Below are 18,773 nucleotides of genomic sequence, written 5' to 3' on the forward strand. Positions count from 1 at the left end.
CATACTGCACATTGCTGCAGCACCTCTTTTCACCCTGTGTGTTCACTGCTCCGTTTTGGCTACTGAGTGAAGCATCTTGCTTCAATTGGAGTTGCACCATAGACCGTATATTACTGGACGAAGCCACCCTGCAGATTTTAATGGAGAGCAGTGAAGCCAGTTTTGGTCCTATAAAATACATGTCTATTGCGCATGATCGCGCAGCACAAGCATGGTTTAGTGATGCAGAGCAAGGGCAGAAACACTGTAATTCTGGTAGCTGCGTAATTTATGGAAGTAAAGGCTGGACTACAATCGAGCTGTTTTAAGGCAGTTCAGGAGCAGTGCTTTCTGTGGGAGAGAGTAACCCCTTCTGGGCTGGACGTTTTCACTTTGCAAACCTATTACCAACACAAAAAAGAAAAGGGAAATATGACCTCTTTAATGTAAAAAGTGCAGTATATTTGCATTGTCATTATTTATATCCTTTTTTTAATTTGCATGTTGGTGAAATTCGACTTTTAAATGACTTTTAATAACGATCATAGTAGACTCAAAATGGCCAGTCTTACAGTATATATTGTAATATTATTAAATATTTCGTAATAAGTATTAACGCCAACCCTTGCTCCAGAAAGGTTCAAGTCTTTTATCGTCTGCCAGTAGTTTGGCAGAAAAAAAAATTTCAGATTTTATTTTCAGACTGGCAGCTCCTCCTGCTGAATCACCAAGGCATGACCACACAAATATTTATTCTAATTTTTATTATTCAGTTGAAACAAGAACCTTAAAAACATACAAATGACTTTGTAAAAGCTTTTACATCAACACGTGTACACTTACAACACATTAGCCACTCATGAATGCAGTAGCTGCTTCCTCACATCATCATCATCATTATCTCTGTGTCGCTTGGCTTAAGACATTTAAGGGGGGTAGAGGAAACCAAATCAAGCACCATATTTATTAAAGACATTCTAGTTCCTATTTTTGTTTCAGTTTTTCTAGTTTTAGACACTCGAAAAACTGGAATATTTGTGTAAGAAATTCACCGACTACACCCACACAATCAAAAAAGGTCAATCAGTCTGCCCTTGCTGAACAACGGACTCAAAATATGACAGGATAAAACTCAACACATTACACTTACAGTGACAGAGAATACAATTTTTCCAGATACTTGGGTGACTTTTTGATGCAACCACAACTGTCAGAAATGTTTGATCAGGCATGGTAGCAGAGGAAATATGAATTGAAACATTTTCAGTATACTTGTCCTAACGGCTGCTGTTCAAATGCTCTGTTAAAACATCTAATTTTTAAGAACTGTCAAGTACAACAGGCAAGATGCAACACTGTATGACAGATGTTAAAAAAATCTTCCATTCTGCGTGCATCACCTCTTCGGGTATGCAATTATTTCATCCATCAAATAATGCCAGCAAGCAAAATTGTCCTTACCGGCATACAGCACCATCATGTGTGAATAATTTAACACTGCATGGATTATGTGAACTTAAATTTATGATACTTTTGTTCAGTCAAACAAGTTCGATGGTGTACTCCAATACATGCTTAACTTCTAAACACCACTTTCTTTCAAGTTTCTACAGCTCGAGACCTTACCATGTTGCGCATAATCTTTAAAAGGGCAAAATGTTTGTTTTGTCTTTATATACTGGTCTCGTAATCAATGTAGGAGCAAAAACTGTGTGCATGTAAAGAATAGTGTTTAGGCACAGCTACCATGCTACACAGTAAATGAGATCTCAACATCAGAACCTTTTTTTTTTTTTTTTTTCATGGCAGCAAATGGTTCTCAGTAGTTTTCCAGTATGGACACCCTCAAGTCTGCCCAGGATCACAGGAATGCCATCACAAATGTATTTGTACAGTCATGTGTTTGCCATTACAGTCCCAGTGAGGCTTTCAGTAAAGATGCCATATCTTCAGGTATGGTCCCCTCACCACCTAAAGAACACATGACATGCTTACATTTTTTTCCCCATTTGTTAATAATTCAGAAGGTTAGGGTAAAAGCAATTCAACTGGTTCAAACACTTTGTGCCTGGAAATATGGCTTACCTTGTTGCCACGACGTACGATTGGTCATGCCCTTAAGGTTTAGATGTAGAGCCTACAGTCTTACACCAGAGCTTGGTGACACCTGGAAGTTGCTTTACATCTTCTCTGATCCTTATTCTTCTTACAATCTGTGCTTTATTTACCTAATATTGTGAATTGTTTCTCCACATTGTAATTTTACTATGGACAACATGTACCGTATACAGACATTGTCCGTCTGGCCTGGAAGAAGGATCCCTCCTTTCTTGCGCTTCCTGAACTGATTTGTGTACTGCTCATATTATTTAACACATAATTTTTACAGATCTGTTCAAACTCACAGTAAATTCCAAGTTGAACTGATGGATTAACTATTTTGAATTTAAAATTTTTGACTTTTAGATAAACTATTCAAGAGACCTTCCACCAACAAATACTCGTTTAGGGAAAAGAATTTCATTATTGCCTTCTCTCCAAGGTTTTAAGATGCAGTGGACCCTCATAAATAGATGTGGAAGTGGCAGAGCAGTGTTGGAATCTCACTTGTGAACTCCTTATCATTGATTTATTTAAGTCTTACAAAGTCTGGTAAACATTTATTGTGCCATAAACAAACACTACCTAGCACTATCTAAATAAATCAGCTTTTTTGGTGTTGTTTTGATTATTTAGATTGCATATTTAAATTCAACAAATTTCATGTATTTATTACAGAGGTCATGTGCATGCAGTCAAGAAAGCGTATGTATGTGTACAAATCTCCTTACCCTGTTCAGCAGCGGTCATGTCCTGTTCCAGCTTTAGTTTCTTCTGGCCCAGCTGCAGTATGCAGTCCTCTATGCTGTCCTTACTGATCAGCTTAATCACCTGTACAGGCCTGACACCCACAGCGAGGTACATTAGTAACTACTGTAAATCAGTACATTAAGTACAGTTCTGAAGGGGGACATCTTTATCTGAGGAAGATGTCCTGTAATTGTAATTGACACCTACTGTATTATTCTGAGATTTTAACCCCGTCAGAAGCTGCATTGTCTGTCCAACAGCTGACATAATAAAAGGAAATTCCAATTACAGGACCTCTCTGGGTAAAACAGTATTGTTTACAGATTTCATCTTACTTGGTCTGGCCTACACGGTGACATCTGTCCTCTGCCTGTTTGTCATTGTAGGGATTGCAGTCGATGTCATGTAGGATGACAACATTAGCTGAGGTGAGGTTGATGCCCAGGCCGCCAGCGCGTGTCGACAACAGGAACACAAATATGTCAGGATCCGTGTTGAACTCATCAATCAACACAATCCTGCAGGACAAAGGAAGAATTTTAGCCATTAACATGTGACACACTTTATGGTAGGGCTGGGCGACATGGCCAAAAATGTTATCACGATAAAAGAAATTTCATACCATTCGATTAGGGCTGCAGCTAACGATGATTTTAGTATTCGAAGCTTTGATAGATTATTTCAACGATTCATCGCATTTGCTCGGTGGCGGCGCGCCCCCCTCCGCCAAAATGGAGAATAACAAACGCACGTGTGTACATTAACCAGTAACCAGGACATCCTTGTAAAGAGATTAAAAATCTCAATGGATTTCTTTCCTGGTAAAATAAAGGTAAAATAAAAATAAAAAAAACGCTGAGGTCTGCGGTTTACTTTGGCTAGCCTTCAACTCAACAGTCAATCATGATTTCAGTTAAATGCTAAAGTTGCTGTTACTGTTACCTTGTCTGTAATCCGCTGGCAGAACACTGGCTTCTTTCTGATAAGGTGCCGTTGTGCTGTCCCCGAAGCGACATAAGTTTCGTTTTACGGTTGACGGACGATAACATTACAGTGTTTCTTTAGCTTGAAATAATCCCATACTTTGGACACTTTCTTCTTTGTTCCTCGCTATTTTCTCTCTTCCTCCACTTTGCAAACAGCGCCATCATAATCACGTTGTTCACAGCGTAAGCGCGATGTGCGACAGTAATAAATGTCCTTGCGAAACACTGTGCTGTATAGTTAAATGGATTAAACGGAGCATCGATGCAAAGAATTTGTGTTGAAGCATTTTATTAAAATCAATGTTATCGATTTAATTGATGAATTGTTTCAGCCCTACATTTGATATTGATAATTATCACCATATAAGTCAAATCATTATTTCATTCAAATTTAAAATCTGCTTTTTGCTCCCGAGTGAAAATTGTAGGAACCAGATGGTTAATTATGTGATTAAACTTTTCTTTATGGTCAGAATGTACCAAACACTTGATGTACTCAACAAATGTGAGGCATTTAAAACTATTATGATAAAATCTTTTTTCAACAAATATGATTAGTAAATATTTTTTCAGTCCCTTTTCCTCAACAAAATAAACATTTTAACATTTAAACATTTTAATAGAAAGATGCTAAGTCATTCAAATGAATTAAACCAATTATTTATTGACAATATATTGAACATTTATTATATTGTTATTGAGGAAAATTATATTGCGATAATTATCATTATTGTTTTATTACCCAGCCCTAATTTATGGTATGCGGAATATCGAACACTTCAATGTTCCCCTCAATCTGACACCATCATCAGAAACAAGCTAGAATAACTGACATGCTAGAATCAATGAATCAGCTGAGGGTTAACCAATATATCACAAGCATTAAAATCACAATGTACGCATTCTGCAATAATCCCATCAAAAATGATGCCGTTTAATAGGTAAAATTATGCGGTTGCAGTAGGGACGACTACATAGACTTTGAATTAATAAGATTAAATGAGTCAATGATTCTTCCTTGTTGGCTACTACTGATCTGACTTAAATGTACTGTACAACTCTGACCTGTCGGCTATGGGTGTGGATCCATCCAGTCTGACATAACGATGCTTAAGATGTTTCAGCAGCACTTCCACAATATCCAGCATCATGGTGAACTGACTGAATAATACTACTCGGTCTCCCTGTAAGATGAAAGGAAAGTTGTGATACATGATCTTTTTTTAATCTGTGTAGTCTGCACTCCTCCAGCATGTAGCCTACCACAAATATGGTTCTGCACATTTGTATTTACTTTGTTTTTAAGTGAGGCCAGCAGCTCTGTGAGGTGGCGGAATTTTCCAGAGTCGAGCAGCAGATTGTTTTCGAGCTGGTAGGAGCTGATGGTGGAGTACTGCTGGCACAGACGATGCAGCTCAAAGTCTGACATCACTTCCATGTCCTCCTGGATAAGAGCAGGGTCGGCATCAAAGTGAGTTGGCTCCTGCGGAGGGAAAGAGAAATAGTGGAATATCAAACAAATGAAAGAGTGAATAATTCGAATTATACAGTATATTGTCAACACAAAAATATCTATCATGTTCAGTGGCGGAGTAAAATTGTCACTTTAAGAGTCAATATGTTCTGTGTTCTTCTATGGTATTTAACCTGTTTAGTTAATAGGTAATGGAATTAAAATGAAGTTGGCAGCAAAGAAGGAAGATGTATTATTTATTTCCCAAAAGAAATAGCAGTAACTTGAATGAATGAAAGCACAGGATATATCTTCAAATTACATCACTTGAATGCTTGCTGTCATCAGCCAGCTAAGCGCTGCGGCACAAATCAGAAGACTCTGACACTTTGGATGCAAAAAAGAACACGCAGACAAGACAAACAAGGGCTTGTCAGGGAGCAGGACTGACCTTCAGCATGAGCTTGCTCATTGCTTTGAGCTTTTCTGTGGTGTAGTACTGTCTATGAAGCAGAGGGTGGTTGGCCATCTTCCTCAACTGCATCATCACATTACACAACTCACGCTCTGCAGAGAGATAAAGCGTGAGGGAAATCATTAACTAGGCATTAAGTTTGGTTATTTGTACAAAATAATACTGTGTTGTACAATAGGAAGCAGTAAATCAGGCTTACTCTCGCCATTGATGGAAGTCTTCAGTTTTTTCATGAGCGTCTGGTAGAGGACCTCCTGTTTCTCACTCATTGAGCAGAACTCTACCTTCTCCTCCTTGGCTGGCAGCTGCTTGAGGACCTGGAAAAGGGAAAGTTAGTCACTAGTTATACTAAATATTTACACAGGATTTGAAGTACGATTACTGTCATTATGACCATTATTTAGCAAAAGGGAATGACCTTCAAAATCATTAATAGTAGTTGTTTGTGTGTTTAAATTGCTACTCCCTGATTCTTACTTAGATCAACAAAGCTGGATGCAGGTGATCCAATTAAAACCCCATAAATTAATATTTTGCCTGTATTTTTTCCCACAGGTTGTTGAGAGCAAAACCTGAAAGTGTTCAAAATGACAAACTGGGAGACTGAGGTCGTTACTTACAGTATGTCTGATGTCCCTATAGAACACACTTTAAACGTGCAAAATATTTACACAAAACAAATTTGGAAATTTGCAAGATGAGCTCACCTCGCTCTTGACTCGCCTGAGGATAAAAGGTTTCATGATGAGTTTGGCCTGAGATATACGATCCCTTTCAAAGCGGCTCTGCTCCTCGTGGGATTTCTGACACATAACATACAACATTAAACACACTGGTCAGGTGGGCCAAAAAAAATAACAACAAAAAAATACTTTTCTGGGTAGGTTGGGTTGTTGTTTTTCCCCCCCCCACACTGAAACAACTAATTTCAAGGGACTAAAGGACAGAGGAGGGCTCAGGAAATGCAACACTGGTAAGACGCCAAAGTGATGGTGTCTTTTCACAGCCTGCTATTTAAGTATGAGTACTGCACACAGTTATTTAGTAACATCCATCTTCAAATGGCACAGCTACCATCTGTCCAAACAAACTGAGCTGATGATGTAACACACATTCACACGCTTACCATAGAAAACATTTTGGAGAGCTGTGTAGTGGAGCTGGAGAACATGGAGGGCATAATGAAGTTCAGGAGAGACATCAGCTCTAAGAGGTTGTTCTGTAATGGGGTTCCTGTCAGCAGCAAGCGATGCTCCGCCTACAGGGAAAGAGAGAGGGAGAGAGAGACATCCTAAACTGAACTGTAATGTGTTATACTTCTGGATGTTAAGTGTAGAAAGACAAAAGATTCTAATTACAGTTAAGAAGATACCATAGTGTGTGTGTGTGGGAGGGGGGCATTACAAAATGTCAGTGAACTAACGTTAATAGCCATAAGGTGGCGGTAGCGGAGAGAGTTCATGTTCTTCAGCATGTGCCCTTCATCAAACACAGCATACTTCAGACGCAGCTTACGGAAAAGGCTACGGTCGCTATCGTTTCCTATGGCCAAGTTATACCTGTAAAACAAATGAAACGCAAGCAAAGCAGGATCAAACAAAAGCACGCATTCACTTTGTGTGTTAAGTGCGAGTGACGAGTTGCTTGAAGCTCTTCATGGCCCTACCGTCACCAGCACTGATTTACTCTCCCAGTAGCACGTTTGCTGTAATAATCTGTAAAATATGACGGAGGGTTTTGTGTGCGTGTGTGTGTGTTTGCTCACGTGGTCACAATGACATTGAACTCAACATCTTCATTGAGGATGTCGTGTCTGAGGTAGTGGCGGTCCTCCACAGATCCTGTAAAGAACATATGGGTACACACTCTGCTTTTGTCTCGAAAATGTGAAAAGACCCTGAATAAGGCCCGCGAACAGACCGACAACAGCACCGCATCAAAAAAACACATGACCTCTTATTCATGGTGTCACAGAAGGTTCCAGAAATGAACAGTGAAATAAGCGCAAGTGCACACATAAGGCACAACTTTCGAGAGATGGATGCCTTGCCTCAAATGAACACAAACTGCATTGTGTTGGCTCAGGGTTTCATAAATCTTCCTGAACTGGACTTTATGGTTTAGGTTTCATCTTCTACCTGTGAAGGAAAATTCCTACTATAAGGGAAGTATCACACAGGGTTACCCTAGGTCATGTTAGGAGCATTTGCTGAGCTAAAGCAAGATGACAGCCTGTGCCTCTCCAAAACAATAAGTCAACTTCTGTCTCCCCTCTCTGCCTGTTTTGTTGACTGACAAACGCAGCTGCCTTGATAAGATGAACTCTGTGGTACATCTCCTGGGTAACCCGAGGTCAAGCCTGTCTTTATTCTGTTTCATGCAGACAGACTGGCTCTCTTTAGAAAGTGTTGCATGTGACTTGAATGACACACGGCGTGACATTAACTTAGGTAAGCACAGTGTCTTGTTTGGAACCAATATCCAATAGAGTAACCACACATGTATAGATGTGTGAACAGTAACCTTATTTGGACATAATGAATCTCTGTAGATCTAAGAAGGATAAATGTTCCCCACCAGGATGTATTGTTCACATTTGGTTTGGTACAACACTGTTTTCTCAATTTGTACTGCTTTTGCCAGTCTTGGGCGAGTTTAAATAAATATTTCCGCGTAAGACATCCTGAGCTTCCTGAAACCTTCATAATCAATAAGAGCTGACTCACACCTTTACAGCATACCAACGCAACTTCTTGCTGAGTTTTGCTACATTGCTACTGTTGGCCTGAACATTGGCTAAGACGTTGCGCTACACTACACGAGTCCTCTTTAGCTGTCTCTGTGCATGCTTAATCACAGGGAACATCCCCGATCCCAACGTGAAAAGATGAATAAGGAGACTCACCATAATAGACTAGGACTTTGAGGCTTGGACACCACAGCTTCAGCTCTCTGACCCAGTTATCTACAACAAAATCAGGATTAATCACAAATAAACATAAAAAATGAGCTTATAAATAATAAGTAAATACTATTTACAGTAATTACAATAATACAATTTGAACGGACTCTCACTTAAGGTAGCATCTGTGGCAAATTAAAGCAATTCGTTTAGATACACCAGACCAACAGATGAGGAGACAGGAGCGTTGCTGTTGGTGCTACTTGTATATATTTGAATTGTATTTTACAGTTTTATTCTACTCTAATTTTAATATTTGAATATCTGTTTATATCCGTTTTACATGTTTTGTGTTTAGAGTGGAGGCGGCTACAACTGCATTTCACTGTGCAATCCCATACTGTATCATGACAATAAAGCTGAACCTTGACCCAACATCCATAATTGCCTTTTCTCCACACAAAAAATGCTATGTGTAAACAATGACTTAGACAACAGACACTACACACCATTATGCTAAACATCATTATCCAAGTGTATGCTGTTAGATGATATATTACGAAGCAAGGTAGCAAAATGTGTGACTTGAGGAGAGCATTACCCAGTGTAGAGGCCGGCACGGTGATGAGGTGAGGACCATCTATTCCATTCTGGTACAGCTGGGACAGAAACGCTATGGCCTGGATAGTTTTCCCCAAACCCTGAGAGAACGAGATACAGTCAGTCAGATACCAAACATAAAGATAAAAGACAAAGGAAGAACCAGCTGGACATACAAGAAAAGAGATTTGAACATCTGCGTTTCAGATCACGTACTGCCAGTATAAACAGTAAACATCCTGACAGACTCTAACAGCCCTGCAGCTTTACTAAACTATACACATCTACATTACATTTATTCATTTAGCTGACGCTTTTATTCCAAGTGACTTACAATTGCTATTTATGTCAGAGGTCGTACGCCTCTGGAGCAACTAGGGGTTAAGTGTCTTGTTCAGGGACACATTGGTGGATTTGTCACAGGGGGAGTTGAACCCGGGTCTCTCACACTAAAGACATGTGTCTTATCGACTGGTCCATCACCACCTTTTGCTCACTAGTTTGATGTTTCCATTCACATAAATTTACTCTACAACAGTGGCGCAACGCCGGCACACGACACACCTTTCTCTCCGTTGCCGTTGTAACATTAACTAACCAGTAACCTGCAGCGGGTCTTCCAGCTCCGCTGTTCCATTAGCGCTCGCCAAAGTGTGACTGGCTCGCACTCCGACCCGCTTGTTGCGCTAACCTCAGCAGCACTGCCCTCAGCCTCAACCGCCAACTTGTCCGTGTCTCTGGCTTTCTGAATTTCAGACACTTGCGCATTCTCAGGCGACGAGCTAGCGTTAGCTTGTTAGTAGCACGTCAGAGAAGTTTTGTTTTCTTTCCTGACAGCTGACTGATATGCGCAAGAGCTGGATGCCAGAGCTCGTGCACTGCGAACACTCCACAGTCCAAAGCTAAACACTGACGTAAAACAAGAACGTTGCCTGTACTGCCACACCAAACTTAAAAAAACAAATTTAAGACTTTTTAAAATACTTTTAAGACCCCGTGGGTACCCAGTTATTCACATGCCCCATGCCCACATATCACACACAAAACACGCTTTGATACAGACACAGTACCACTCATCCAGTGGTGACTTAAATACACTGTGAGCACCTGCAGTTCTGCTTGGCTTATTAAAATGTTTACGTTTAGGGGTTTTCATTTGTTTTGACTTTGGGCTTGTGATCAACATCTCACAAATATTGGTAGTGCACGCTGGCACTTCTGACAGATCCTAGACTGGTTGGCTTACCATTTCATCAGCAAGGATGCCACTCAGATTGTGCTCATGCAGAAGCAGCAGCCACTTTAGGCCAATCAGCTGATAGGGTTTCAGCTGCAACCTGAAAGACAACGAACAACAGAGTGGGAACAAGAATTTTATCTCTAAGTTTTATAAAAACACATACTGTAATTCACCAGTAAGTCCTAATGTATCATCTATAGAAATAAAAATGAAAAACTGTTCACTGCATCAGTGAAACCGTCACAGGGTTGACCCTCTGAAAAACAAAAAAAGGGTACACAGACGTAGTTGCAGATATAGTGATGGATGAAATTTATTGTGTTGGCCTCCCTTAGTGCAGATTTGTGCATAAAATATTTACACAAGTTTATGTACAACTATTTATTTACAACCATACTACAATTACTTTAAAGCTCAAGTGTAAATTAGTAGATGTTACCCTCCACCCCTTCCATCAGGCTCATTGATTATATAACATACTGAAAGAAATGCAATTATCTCATCAGAGTGTTCAATTGTTCCCCAAATAAACAAAAAAAATATTTCCCCAAACAATAGACTTTCTGATATGCTATCAAATATAGGTCTACACTGAAGGTTTTAATCATGTCACCATTATGTCATCTGAATGGGATCTGGTTACAAAAGTAACAGTAAAGGAGGGGAGTCACACAGGAAAGCAAACGTTTCGTACGAGTAAGGCAGAACTCGTGCCCTCATTTTATACTTATTTCAACACATCTGCGTACATTTGACCATTCATGTATGTTTGAGTATGGTAGCAAGCTGACACCTGTCAACACTACATCACCCAAACATGCTGCTGAATAAGTTGTACCTTTGAAATGGGCAATTACGGAAAAATTTAACATAACAACACCTCTGACATTATTTAAAAAAAGACTGGCTAAGCACCTATTTTTTTTTTTTTTAACCATTTACTAGTTTATCCATTTTATGGACTATTCATGAATTACAGCATGTGTATGTGTGTATTTCACTCACTGGCTGTTGAGTATGCTAGGCTGTTTCATGGCCCCTGTGCCCTTCTCCATCACCTCAGTGACCTGTCTGACCATTTTTAAGGAAATGGTCTCACACTTGGACATGAGCCCCTTGACAACCTTCCGCTCTTTGAGGACGACTCTGCAGCCCAGCAGTAGGCTCTCTGACAGTCCGTTGTCCTTATGGAAGACATCAACCTGAAGACGATCGGACATACCGTTACAATTCACACAATACGTTCTGTATCTAGACAATACCCTTTGACTACTACTGCAATCTGTTAATAAGTAAATTATTAGATAGGGACAAAATGTTCCAGAATCACTGAGTTACTTCACTGGTGCAACTGCATTGAAAAGCAGACTGCCTTGGCAAGTTTCATATATCTATGATCAGCGCAAACACATCTGAAGTGTGACTCTAATGCTTTTAAGTCATTCTTGAGGAACAACTAAAAACCTAATCTTTGCTTTTGGTTTAAGCAAAGATGATAAATATTTTGCTGTCCTTTTATTGCAACATGACATCCATCCGTAGGTGATTATGCGCCATAACTGTTAATATTTACTCTCTGTTGACAGACAGATGTTTGAAAAATGAAGGGGAAAACTGTTGAAATCTGTCAGGAGGTGAAGAGTACTACTATTTATAGATTATGAAGTGTTGTATTTGCAAACGTGTTCAATTTCAGACTATGACTGACTGTAGCTCTTTGTTTTTATAACTTTTCCCCATTGATAACTTCAGCAAACCATTTTCACACAAAAGAATCACCTGCATAATGTCTTTTTGCTTTTTCTTCTGTCATTTGTGTACACACACACACACACACACACACACACACTCTCTCACCAGGCTTTGCCAGCTATCAAAGGGTCTCAGTTCCACAATCTTCTGGGCCTTTTTAACCGAACACCCAGCGATCAATGACAGCTCATCTATAGATGCGTCCTGGAAGAACTTGAGCATCTCTTTCTTCAGATCCGTCATACCACCTTTACAGTCCAGATCGTCGTCAGACTCCTCAAACTCGCTGCTAACTTCATCCTCCTCTTCGTCGTCATTTTCTCCCTCAGAACTGACGCGTTCATCTGAGGCACGCGCCTTCCTCTTTCTCTCTGCTGCCTGCTTCTTAGCTATGCTGGTCCCACTGGCAAACCTGGACAGCATATGAGCAGTAGAGGAAGAGGACGACGGCTTCGGGGCAGAAGAGCTGCTTGTTTCCTTGACAGAGGAGGATGAGGCTACTGAATCGGAACTTTTGCATGAAGACAGAGTAGAAGTGCTAGTCCTGCTTTGGGAACCCTCACTGTCTTCCGAGTCGGCATCGTCTTCACTGTCCTTTGTAACATCTGTATCACTGCCCCCCTCTGTCTCACTAATACTTATGTAGTCTTTTTTACTTCCTTTGTGATGTTTGTGGCGCTTCAGCTTTCTGTGGTCCCTGCTTGACTTGTGTTTGCTCTTTGATTTACCGGACTTCCTTTCTTCTGTCTCATGTGAGCTGAAGCTGGAGTTATCTGACAACAGAAAACAAAACAAATTGAGCCTGAATCAGCATCAGAATAAATTAAGAACAGAAGGAAAAGAAGGCAGCTGTGGTGTTCGCACCTGGGTCTGAGAACATTTGTAGAACCTGCAAAGCATCCTCCACATTCCAGTCGTGTTCCTGCAGCACCATCCGCAGCTCCTACAACAACACGGACATGAGCAAGGGTCAGAGGTAAAACACAGGAACCACTGTTTCTACAAACAGCCTCGTAAAATCTGCCTACCATTTCTTCTTTTCTCATTGTGGTCCAATATGGCTGTGAAGTCATTTTCTAGGGTCAGGCATTATTTCAAGTAGCTATAATACAGATGACAACCAAGTAGTCTGTTTTGCTTTGGCATCATTGGACACATGACTTAGGCCATCATAAGCATAAGGCAGATATTCTGTAAATGCAGTCAAATAAATTGAAATTCATGGTTTGTTGTTTTATTTTCAGTGTAGGGCTGAACAATTTGGCCAAAAATTTTATCACAATAAAATGTTTCATATCTTTCAATATCAATAATTATCACGATAAGAATCAAATTGTTATTTCTTACGAGTTTAACAGCTGACTTTTGCTCCTGAGTGAAACTTGAAGAAACCTGATGGTTAATTGTGGTTTAAATGCTTCTTTTTGGTCAGAACAAACACTTGATGCCAAACAGTGGATCACTTCACAAATCTGAGGTAGAACATTCAAAACAATTATGATAAAATCTTTCTCAACAAATATGCATGAGTAAAATTTAGTAAAAGCTTTTTTCAGTCCTTTTTCTTCACCAAAATAAACATCAATAATCAAGTACTAATTCGTTTATGATTTAAGTGAATAAAATCAAACATTTACAGAATATTTATTGAACATTTGTTATATTGTTATTGAAAAAAAATTATATTGTGATAATTATTCTTATTGTTTTATTGTCCAGCCATATCTCAGTGCCTAGATTTGATAGTTGACAGTGAAGTTTGGATGTTTTGGGATGCAGCAAATCACATCGCCGCAGCACTCCCCACGTATTTATTCATAATTACCCACAGTGAAGACTATGTTGGCCATGTCTATAGATGAGACACTGAAAATTCTGTTGAATATGGGAACTGCTTTTCGGACACTTTATAGAGAATTCATATAATTTGTTTACCATATTAAAATGTAAGCACAGCTTAAGTAGTGTCTGGGTTGTCATAAAGTTAGTGAGGTTTTTAAGTTGCAAAGCCACTGCTACTGCGCAAAGTAAAACTGCACTCTCTCTCTCACACACACACACACACACACACTCTACAGTTACCATGTTATATAGAGTACATATAGTTGGAGAGGGTAGAGTCAGACTGGGCTAAAAATCATCTTAATATGACACGATACGTGTTACAGGGAGGGAGGGAGGGACAAAGTGTCCCGTGTCTTCACCTCCTTGTCCTGGTCAGGAAACTTTTTCTGCAGTCTTCTGACCATGGCTTCCTGTTTCTCCCAGCTTGGCCCTTTGCCTTCATTATCTTCTTCACCAGAAACCTTTTGGTTTAAATAAAAGAAAAGGTAAATACAAAGCTGAGAGAGACCCCTTACATCTTAAATCCAGCAAACACTTCCTGAGACTTGCATTTGGCAGTGCAGGGAAATCCAAGATAGTGATACAGATTGTTGAACACATGGCCAATATGATAATCCTCAAGCAGAACTTTCAGCTCCATTTGTTGTGCGTCAGCCTCGATTAAATAATAATAATCCTAATGTGTGTTTTTATTCAGTTCAATTTTTTTTATATAGCACCAAATCATAGCAGAAGTTGTCTCATTGATCTTTTCATATAGAGCAGTCTAGAGTTTACTATTATTTACGGCAACCCAACAATTCCCAGGCACCAAGAGCTGACACTGGCAAGGAAAGTATAGTGTAAAGTCTGCAGTATGTTAAAAAAAAGATGACCCAAATTGTACTTTCAATTCAAATGACAGGATCTTGAAAAGGTGTACATGTTAGTACATTAACAGTCTTACTACTGAAGGCCTCCTCTTCTTGCTGGGTTGAATCTCACCACTGTCCTGAGAACTGCCGGATCCATCCAGTTTTCTCTTTCTGCCTTGGTCTGGGCCTGAGGACAAAATAGCCGTTTATATAGCCATGTTTTTACTGCACCATTTTTCTATTCTGAATTATTTCTCACTGTTCTCCACCAGATTCAGTAGCAATTTCTTGCATCAAGTTTTGAATTTGCTTTAATGCACTGAAAATGAGCCAAACATTGTTGAACATATAAAACACAAAAAAGCTAATCTTCCTTTATGTTTTTTTTGTGTAAAGCTGATGATTTTTCTCCAACTATAAACTAAAACTTCTTTTTTATAGAATGCCTCTTAGGAACGTGTTTAACTCTTGTTCGTGTGGAACAGAGTGTGGATTAGGGCTGGGCAGTATATCGGTATAAAGTACATGCCAATATAATTTCAAAAGAAATATAAACTTAGACAATACCGTTTATACCGATATAGTTTGATGTTGAGTTAATTAATATGTTTCTGTAAAGTCCTGCCAGAGTTTGCTGCTCTCTCTTCCTCACCGCACAGCCCCACCCCTCCCTGTGCATGTGCACACAGCTGTCTACTCACAAAGTCTATAACAACATGGAGGGAGACTCAGTGCTGGTCGACACTGCTAAAGACCTGGCTTGTAAAAAGAAGAGCTACTGTTCAGTTTTCCACACATACACTTTACTTTGGCGGCCGCCTAGGTATATTGGGCGACACATTGTAGCATTTTTCAGAGAAACAGAGTTATTGTGTTACAAGTCGTGACACGGTGGATATTTTACAAGCACGGACCAGGTAAAGTGATGTTATAGTGCAGATGTCATTCATTAGGTACCACGTTGGTTTTGTTGTGAAAGGCTATATAGTTAATGCGCCTCCTTAACATGCGCCGCAGCTGCTGCGGTGAACAGAATCGCGGGAGGAAAAGTTCAGGAGACAAGTTCTGGGGGGTTTTTCAGTTACCGGAGCAGACATACAGGGAGAGAGAGAGACGGAAAGAAGCGAGGCACACTGATGTGTTTGCAGCAGAGGTACGTTAGGTGTGTGAGTGTGAAGAGGACTGAAGGAAGCAGATTCAATAAGTGAGTAACACTTAAATAAGGTGGAGAATGAAGTATAATTAAAACGGTGAAATAACAAACAAGCCAAGTTACTACAAATAGTAAACCCTAGTGTGGACTGTCATTATGTGCTTATGAACAAGTTATAATTTACCTTCTTTATCACCAAACTGTATAAGGCATGCAGCTATAGCCCCATCCAATGTGCTTGTGCTTCCAATGACCTAAAAGAGAATAGAACAAGGTGATTTGAATTCAGGAGATTAAAAGGGACTGTGTCTTATGAACATTATCCAAGTCATCGCTGGCTGATATACAAATTCAATATCTTATCATGACAAGACAGTTAGCCTAAAGTTGGTCTACTGTAAAGTCAGTAAAATCACTCAAGATATGTTTGACAGCAAGTAACACTGCAACAAAGATCATGCAAATTGGAGTCTGTGCTGAAAAGATACAAAGCCTCTGTTCTGTCTTGACTCACCTCCAGGAGCTCCTTCCTCGTCAACTGAGGAAACATCTCCAGTAGTCTGGTAATTTTCTCCTCCAATTCACTGTCCTCGTCATCTGTATAATCTGATTCCACGTTTTTAGATGATTTCCCTACGGCATTACTAAAGAAGAAAGACAACAAGACTGTAACACAATACGAGGCAGCTTGAATATGAATAACTTGTCCTTTTAAAGTTTACACTTACTTGGATTTCCTGGTCAATGATATTTTGGTCTTTGTCTCATCCTCCTCCAAGTCAATAGTAAGGACTTCCTCAAAAACCACTCCTCGGGCGTGGGACTTTGGTGGGGGTTTGACAGGTTTCATCGGAGCTGGAAAGCAAAACGGTAAAAACAAGTTGGCGGACGCATTCAGATTAGCAAAAGATGCACTTCAAAAAATGTTTGTGAAGGTATGCTGTCTCGCTCATTTGCAAAGTTTGCAGCTACTTTGGTCTTATGGCACATGTCGATGTTCTGCTGCTTGCCTCTCATGTGAAAGTATGTCTTCAACAGAATATACAGATATTATACATATACTGGCCTTTAGGCTACGTTTCCCACCTATTTTAATGCAACTATTCATGTTGCAAGTGGGGTTGTAACAGCAGAATGGTGCCCTCTGAGAATAATGGTCATGTCTACACAAGTTTCTATCTAACTCTCAAGTAATTACAGAATCAATAAACTACATAATTTTATTGGGCCTCCATCTCCTCCAAAGCCCTCTGAAATTAAAAAGATGGTGGATAATGGACTAAGGAACTCTAGTAGGCTTAAGGATCATGTGTCATTTGCTAGATTGTGCCTAACCCCACTCATTTTCTATTTTGACCTACATGCTGGTGATATACTAACATGTGAGATCTTTTTATAAACGATGACAATAATATTTTTCTGGTTTTATATGATGCAGAGTAGGGTGACATTGTCTATTTGACTTTGCCAGTACTGTCGAGCAACAACACAGGCAGATAATCTCACTATAATAACAAAGACGTGCAAATTCATTTACATCACAGCTATTGCAGTTTGTGTCCCCGTGTGTCTAACGTTACCACACTATTACTGTGGGGGGGCGGTCATTCGGACCTGCAGCACAAGACAGCATGTTAATAACCATGTTACTTAACTACTGCTAATGATAGCATTCCTGACAAATCTGGCTACCAGCATTGCAAGCTAGCTACCTGGCTTGTTCTCCTTCTCAGATTCTGGACTTATTGACCCGCTTTCCTCGCCTTTGCTTGTTGTTGTCGCTGCCTTCTTGTCAAAACGAAAACGGTCTAGATTGAACAGACTCATTTTAACCGTCGGGGTCGTGGTTGACAGCGGCAGCCCTTTGTCTCTTTCTAGCCAACAGTATTTTCTCTTGTCTGCATGAAGCACAAGGTTCCTGTTAGTCGATGTGACCACCTAGCTAACTAGCGTCGGATGTTAGCATAGCAGCCAGGGCAACAGTCCTAAAAAGACGGCGATTTTAAGCTGTGTCACTTCTCCGTTTTTAACCGCAATAGTCTAAATTTGGTCGATCAATGAAATAGCGATTTAGTATCAAAGATAGTTGTTTTAACCGGAGTCCAATTAGGCTTTAAGTATCACGACTACAACCGGTTTCCCGCGAACTCCCCCGGCCCTGGAGGATGCTGTGCCGGCTCTGCTTATTGGTCAGAGAAAGAGGTGGGCGGAAACTCACGGGTGAGTCAAGATAGTGCACTGTAGTGTACTTCCGTTTTTGCTCAAATCTGGTTTAAAGGGTTGCTGTGATGCTTAGCCTACAGAGTAAAGAATAAGAGGTGAACTATCTTGATAGTTTTTCCAACATTGCGTATAAAAGCTCTGATGTAGTGATGCAAAGAAAGCCAAAGATAGCTTTTTAGCACCGGGTCTCCCCCCGACGTAACCACATTACCTGTAGGTGTGGATTATTCGCAGTATGCTTACAATGTTTTTTTAAAGCAAGTTGCCCTTCTCGGCGTGTAGGGTCTGATGCTGTAGTAGTGGTGTCTAAATTACATGAAAGTTTAGCTACGTCCACTGTCTTCCATAGAGGGAAAACCTTTTTATTTACAGTCTAAGGCGCAAACGCCGTAGTCTATGGTAAAATTATGTAGTGATGATAATGTATTGTTTAATTTACATTCAGTGTATTTGCCTGAAAT

The 18,773-nt window shown here is 40.0% G+C and overlaps 1 protein-coding gene across 1 annotated transcript; it reads right to left on the reverse strand.

The window, feature by feature from the left end:
• Positions 1 to 728: 728 nt before the first annotated feature.
• Positions 729 to 18,255, reverse strand: smarcad1a (SWI/SNF-related, matrix-associated actin-dependent regulator of chromatin, subfamily a, containing DEAD/H box 1 a). The gene is made up of 23 exons (XM_046035301.1): positions 17,802 to 18,255; positions 16,818 to 16,944; positions 16,604 to 16,733; positions 16,274 to 16,343; positions 15,029 to 15,123; positions 14,442 to 14,543; positions 13,102 to 13,180; positions 12,343 to 13,010; positions 11,491 to 11,687; positions 10,492 to 10,582; positions 9,247 to 9,346; positions 8,649 to 8,708; positions 7,509 to 7,584; positions 7,167 to 7,302; positions 6,870 to 7,001; positions 6,451 to 6,546; positions 5,943 to 6,060; positions 5,720 to 5,835; positions 5,110 to 5,298; positions 4,881 to 4,999; positions 3,165 to 3,347; positions 2,811 to 2,920; positions 729 to 1,950 (listed from the first exon to the last, which is right to left on the reverse strand). The coding sequence occupies exons 1-23, from the start codon at positions 17,914 to 17,916 to the stop codon at positions 1,889 to 1,891; spliced, it is 3,171 nt and encodes a 1,056-aa protein (XP_045891257.1). The 5' UTR covers positions 17,917 to 18,255; the 3' UTR covers positions 729 to 1,888.
• Positions 18,256 to 18,773: the final 518 nt, after the last annotated feature.

The sequence above is a fragment of the Micropterus dolomieu genome, linkage group LG21, assembly GCF_021292245.1.
Source record: "Micropterus dolomieu isolate WLL.071019.BEF.003 ecotype Adirondacks linkage group LG21, ASM2129224v1, whole genome shotgun sequence".
NCBI lineage: Eukaryota > Metazoa > Chordata > Actinopteri > Centrarchiformes > Centrarchidae > Micropterus > Micropterus dolomieu.

What these genes read in the sequence shown, in the direction of transcription:
- smarcad1a (XM_046035301.1), bottom strand. Translation starts at nt 17,916, where the DNA reads ATGAGTCTGTTCAATCTAGACCGTTTTCGTTTTGACAAGAAGGCAGCG. An exon ending in GCCACCTTATGGCTATTAAC is followed by an intron (nt 7,002 to 7,166) that starts GTTAGTTCACTG and finishes CTTTCCCTGTAG; the next exon opens with GCGGAGCATCGCTTGCTGCT. An exon ending in TGAGCAAGCTCATGCTGAAG is followed by an intron (nt 5,299 to 5,719) that starts GTCAGTCCTGCT and finishes TTCCCTCCGCAG; the next exon opens with GAGCCAACTCACTTTGATGC.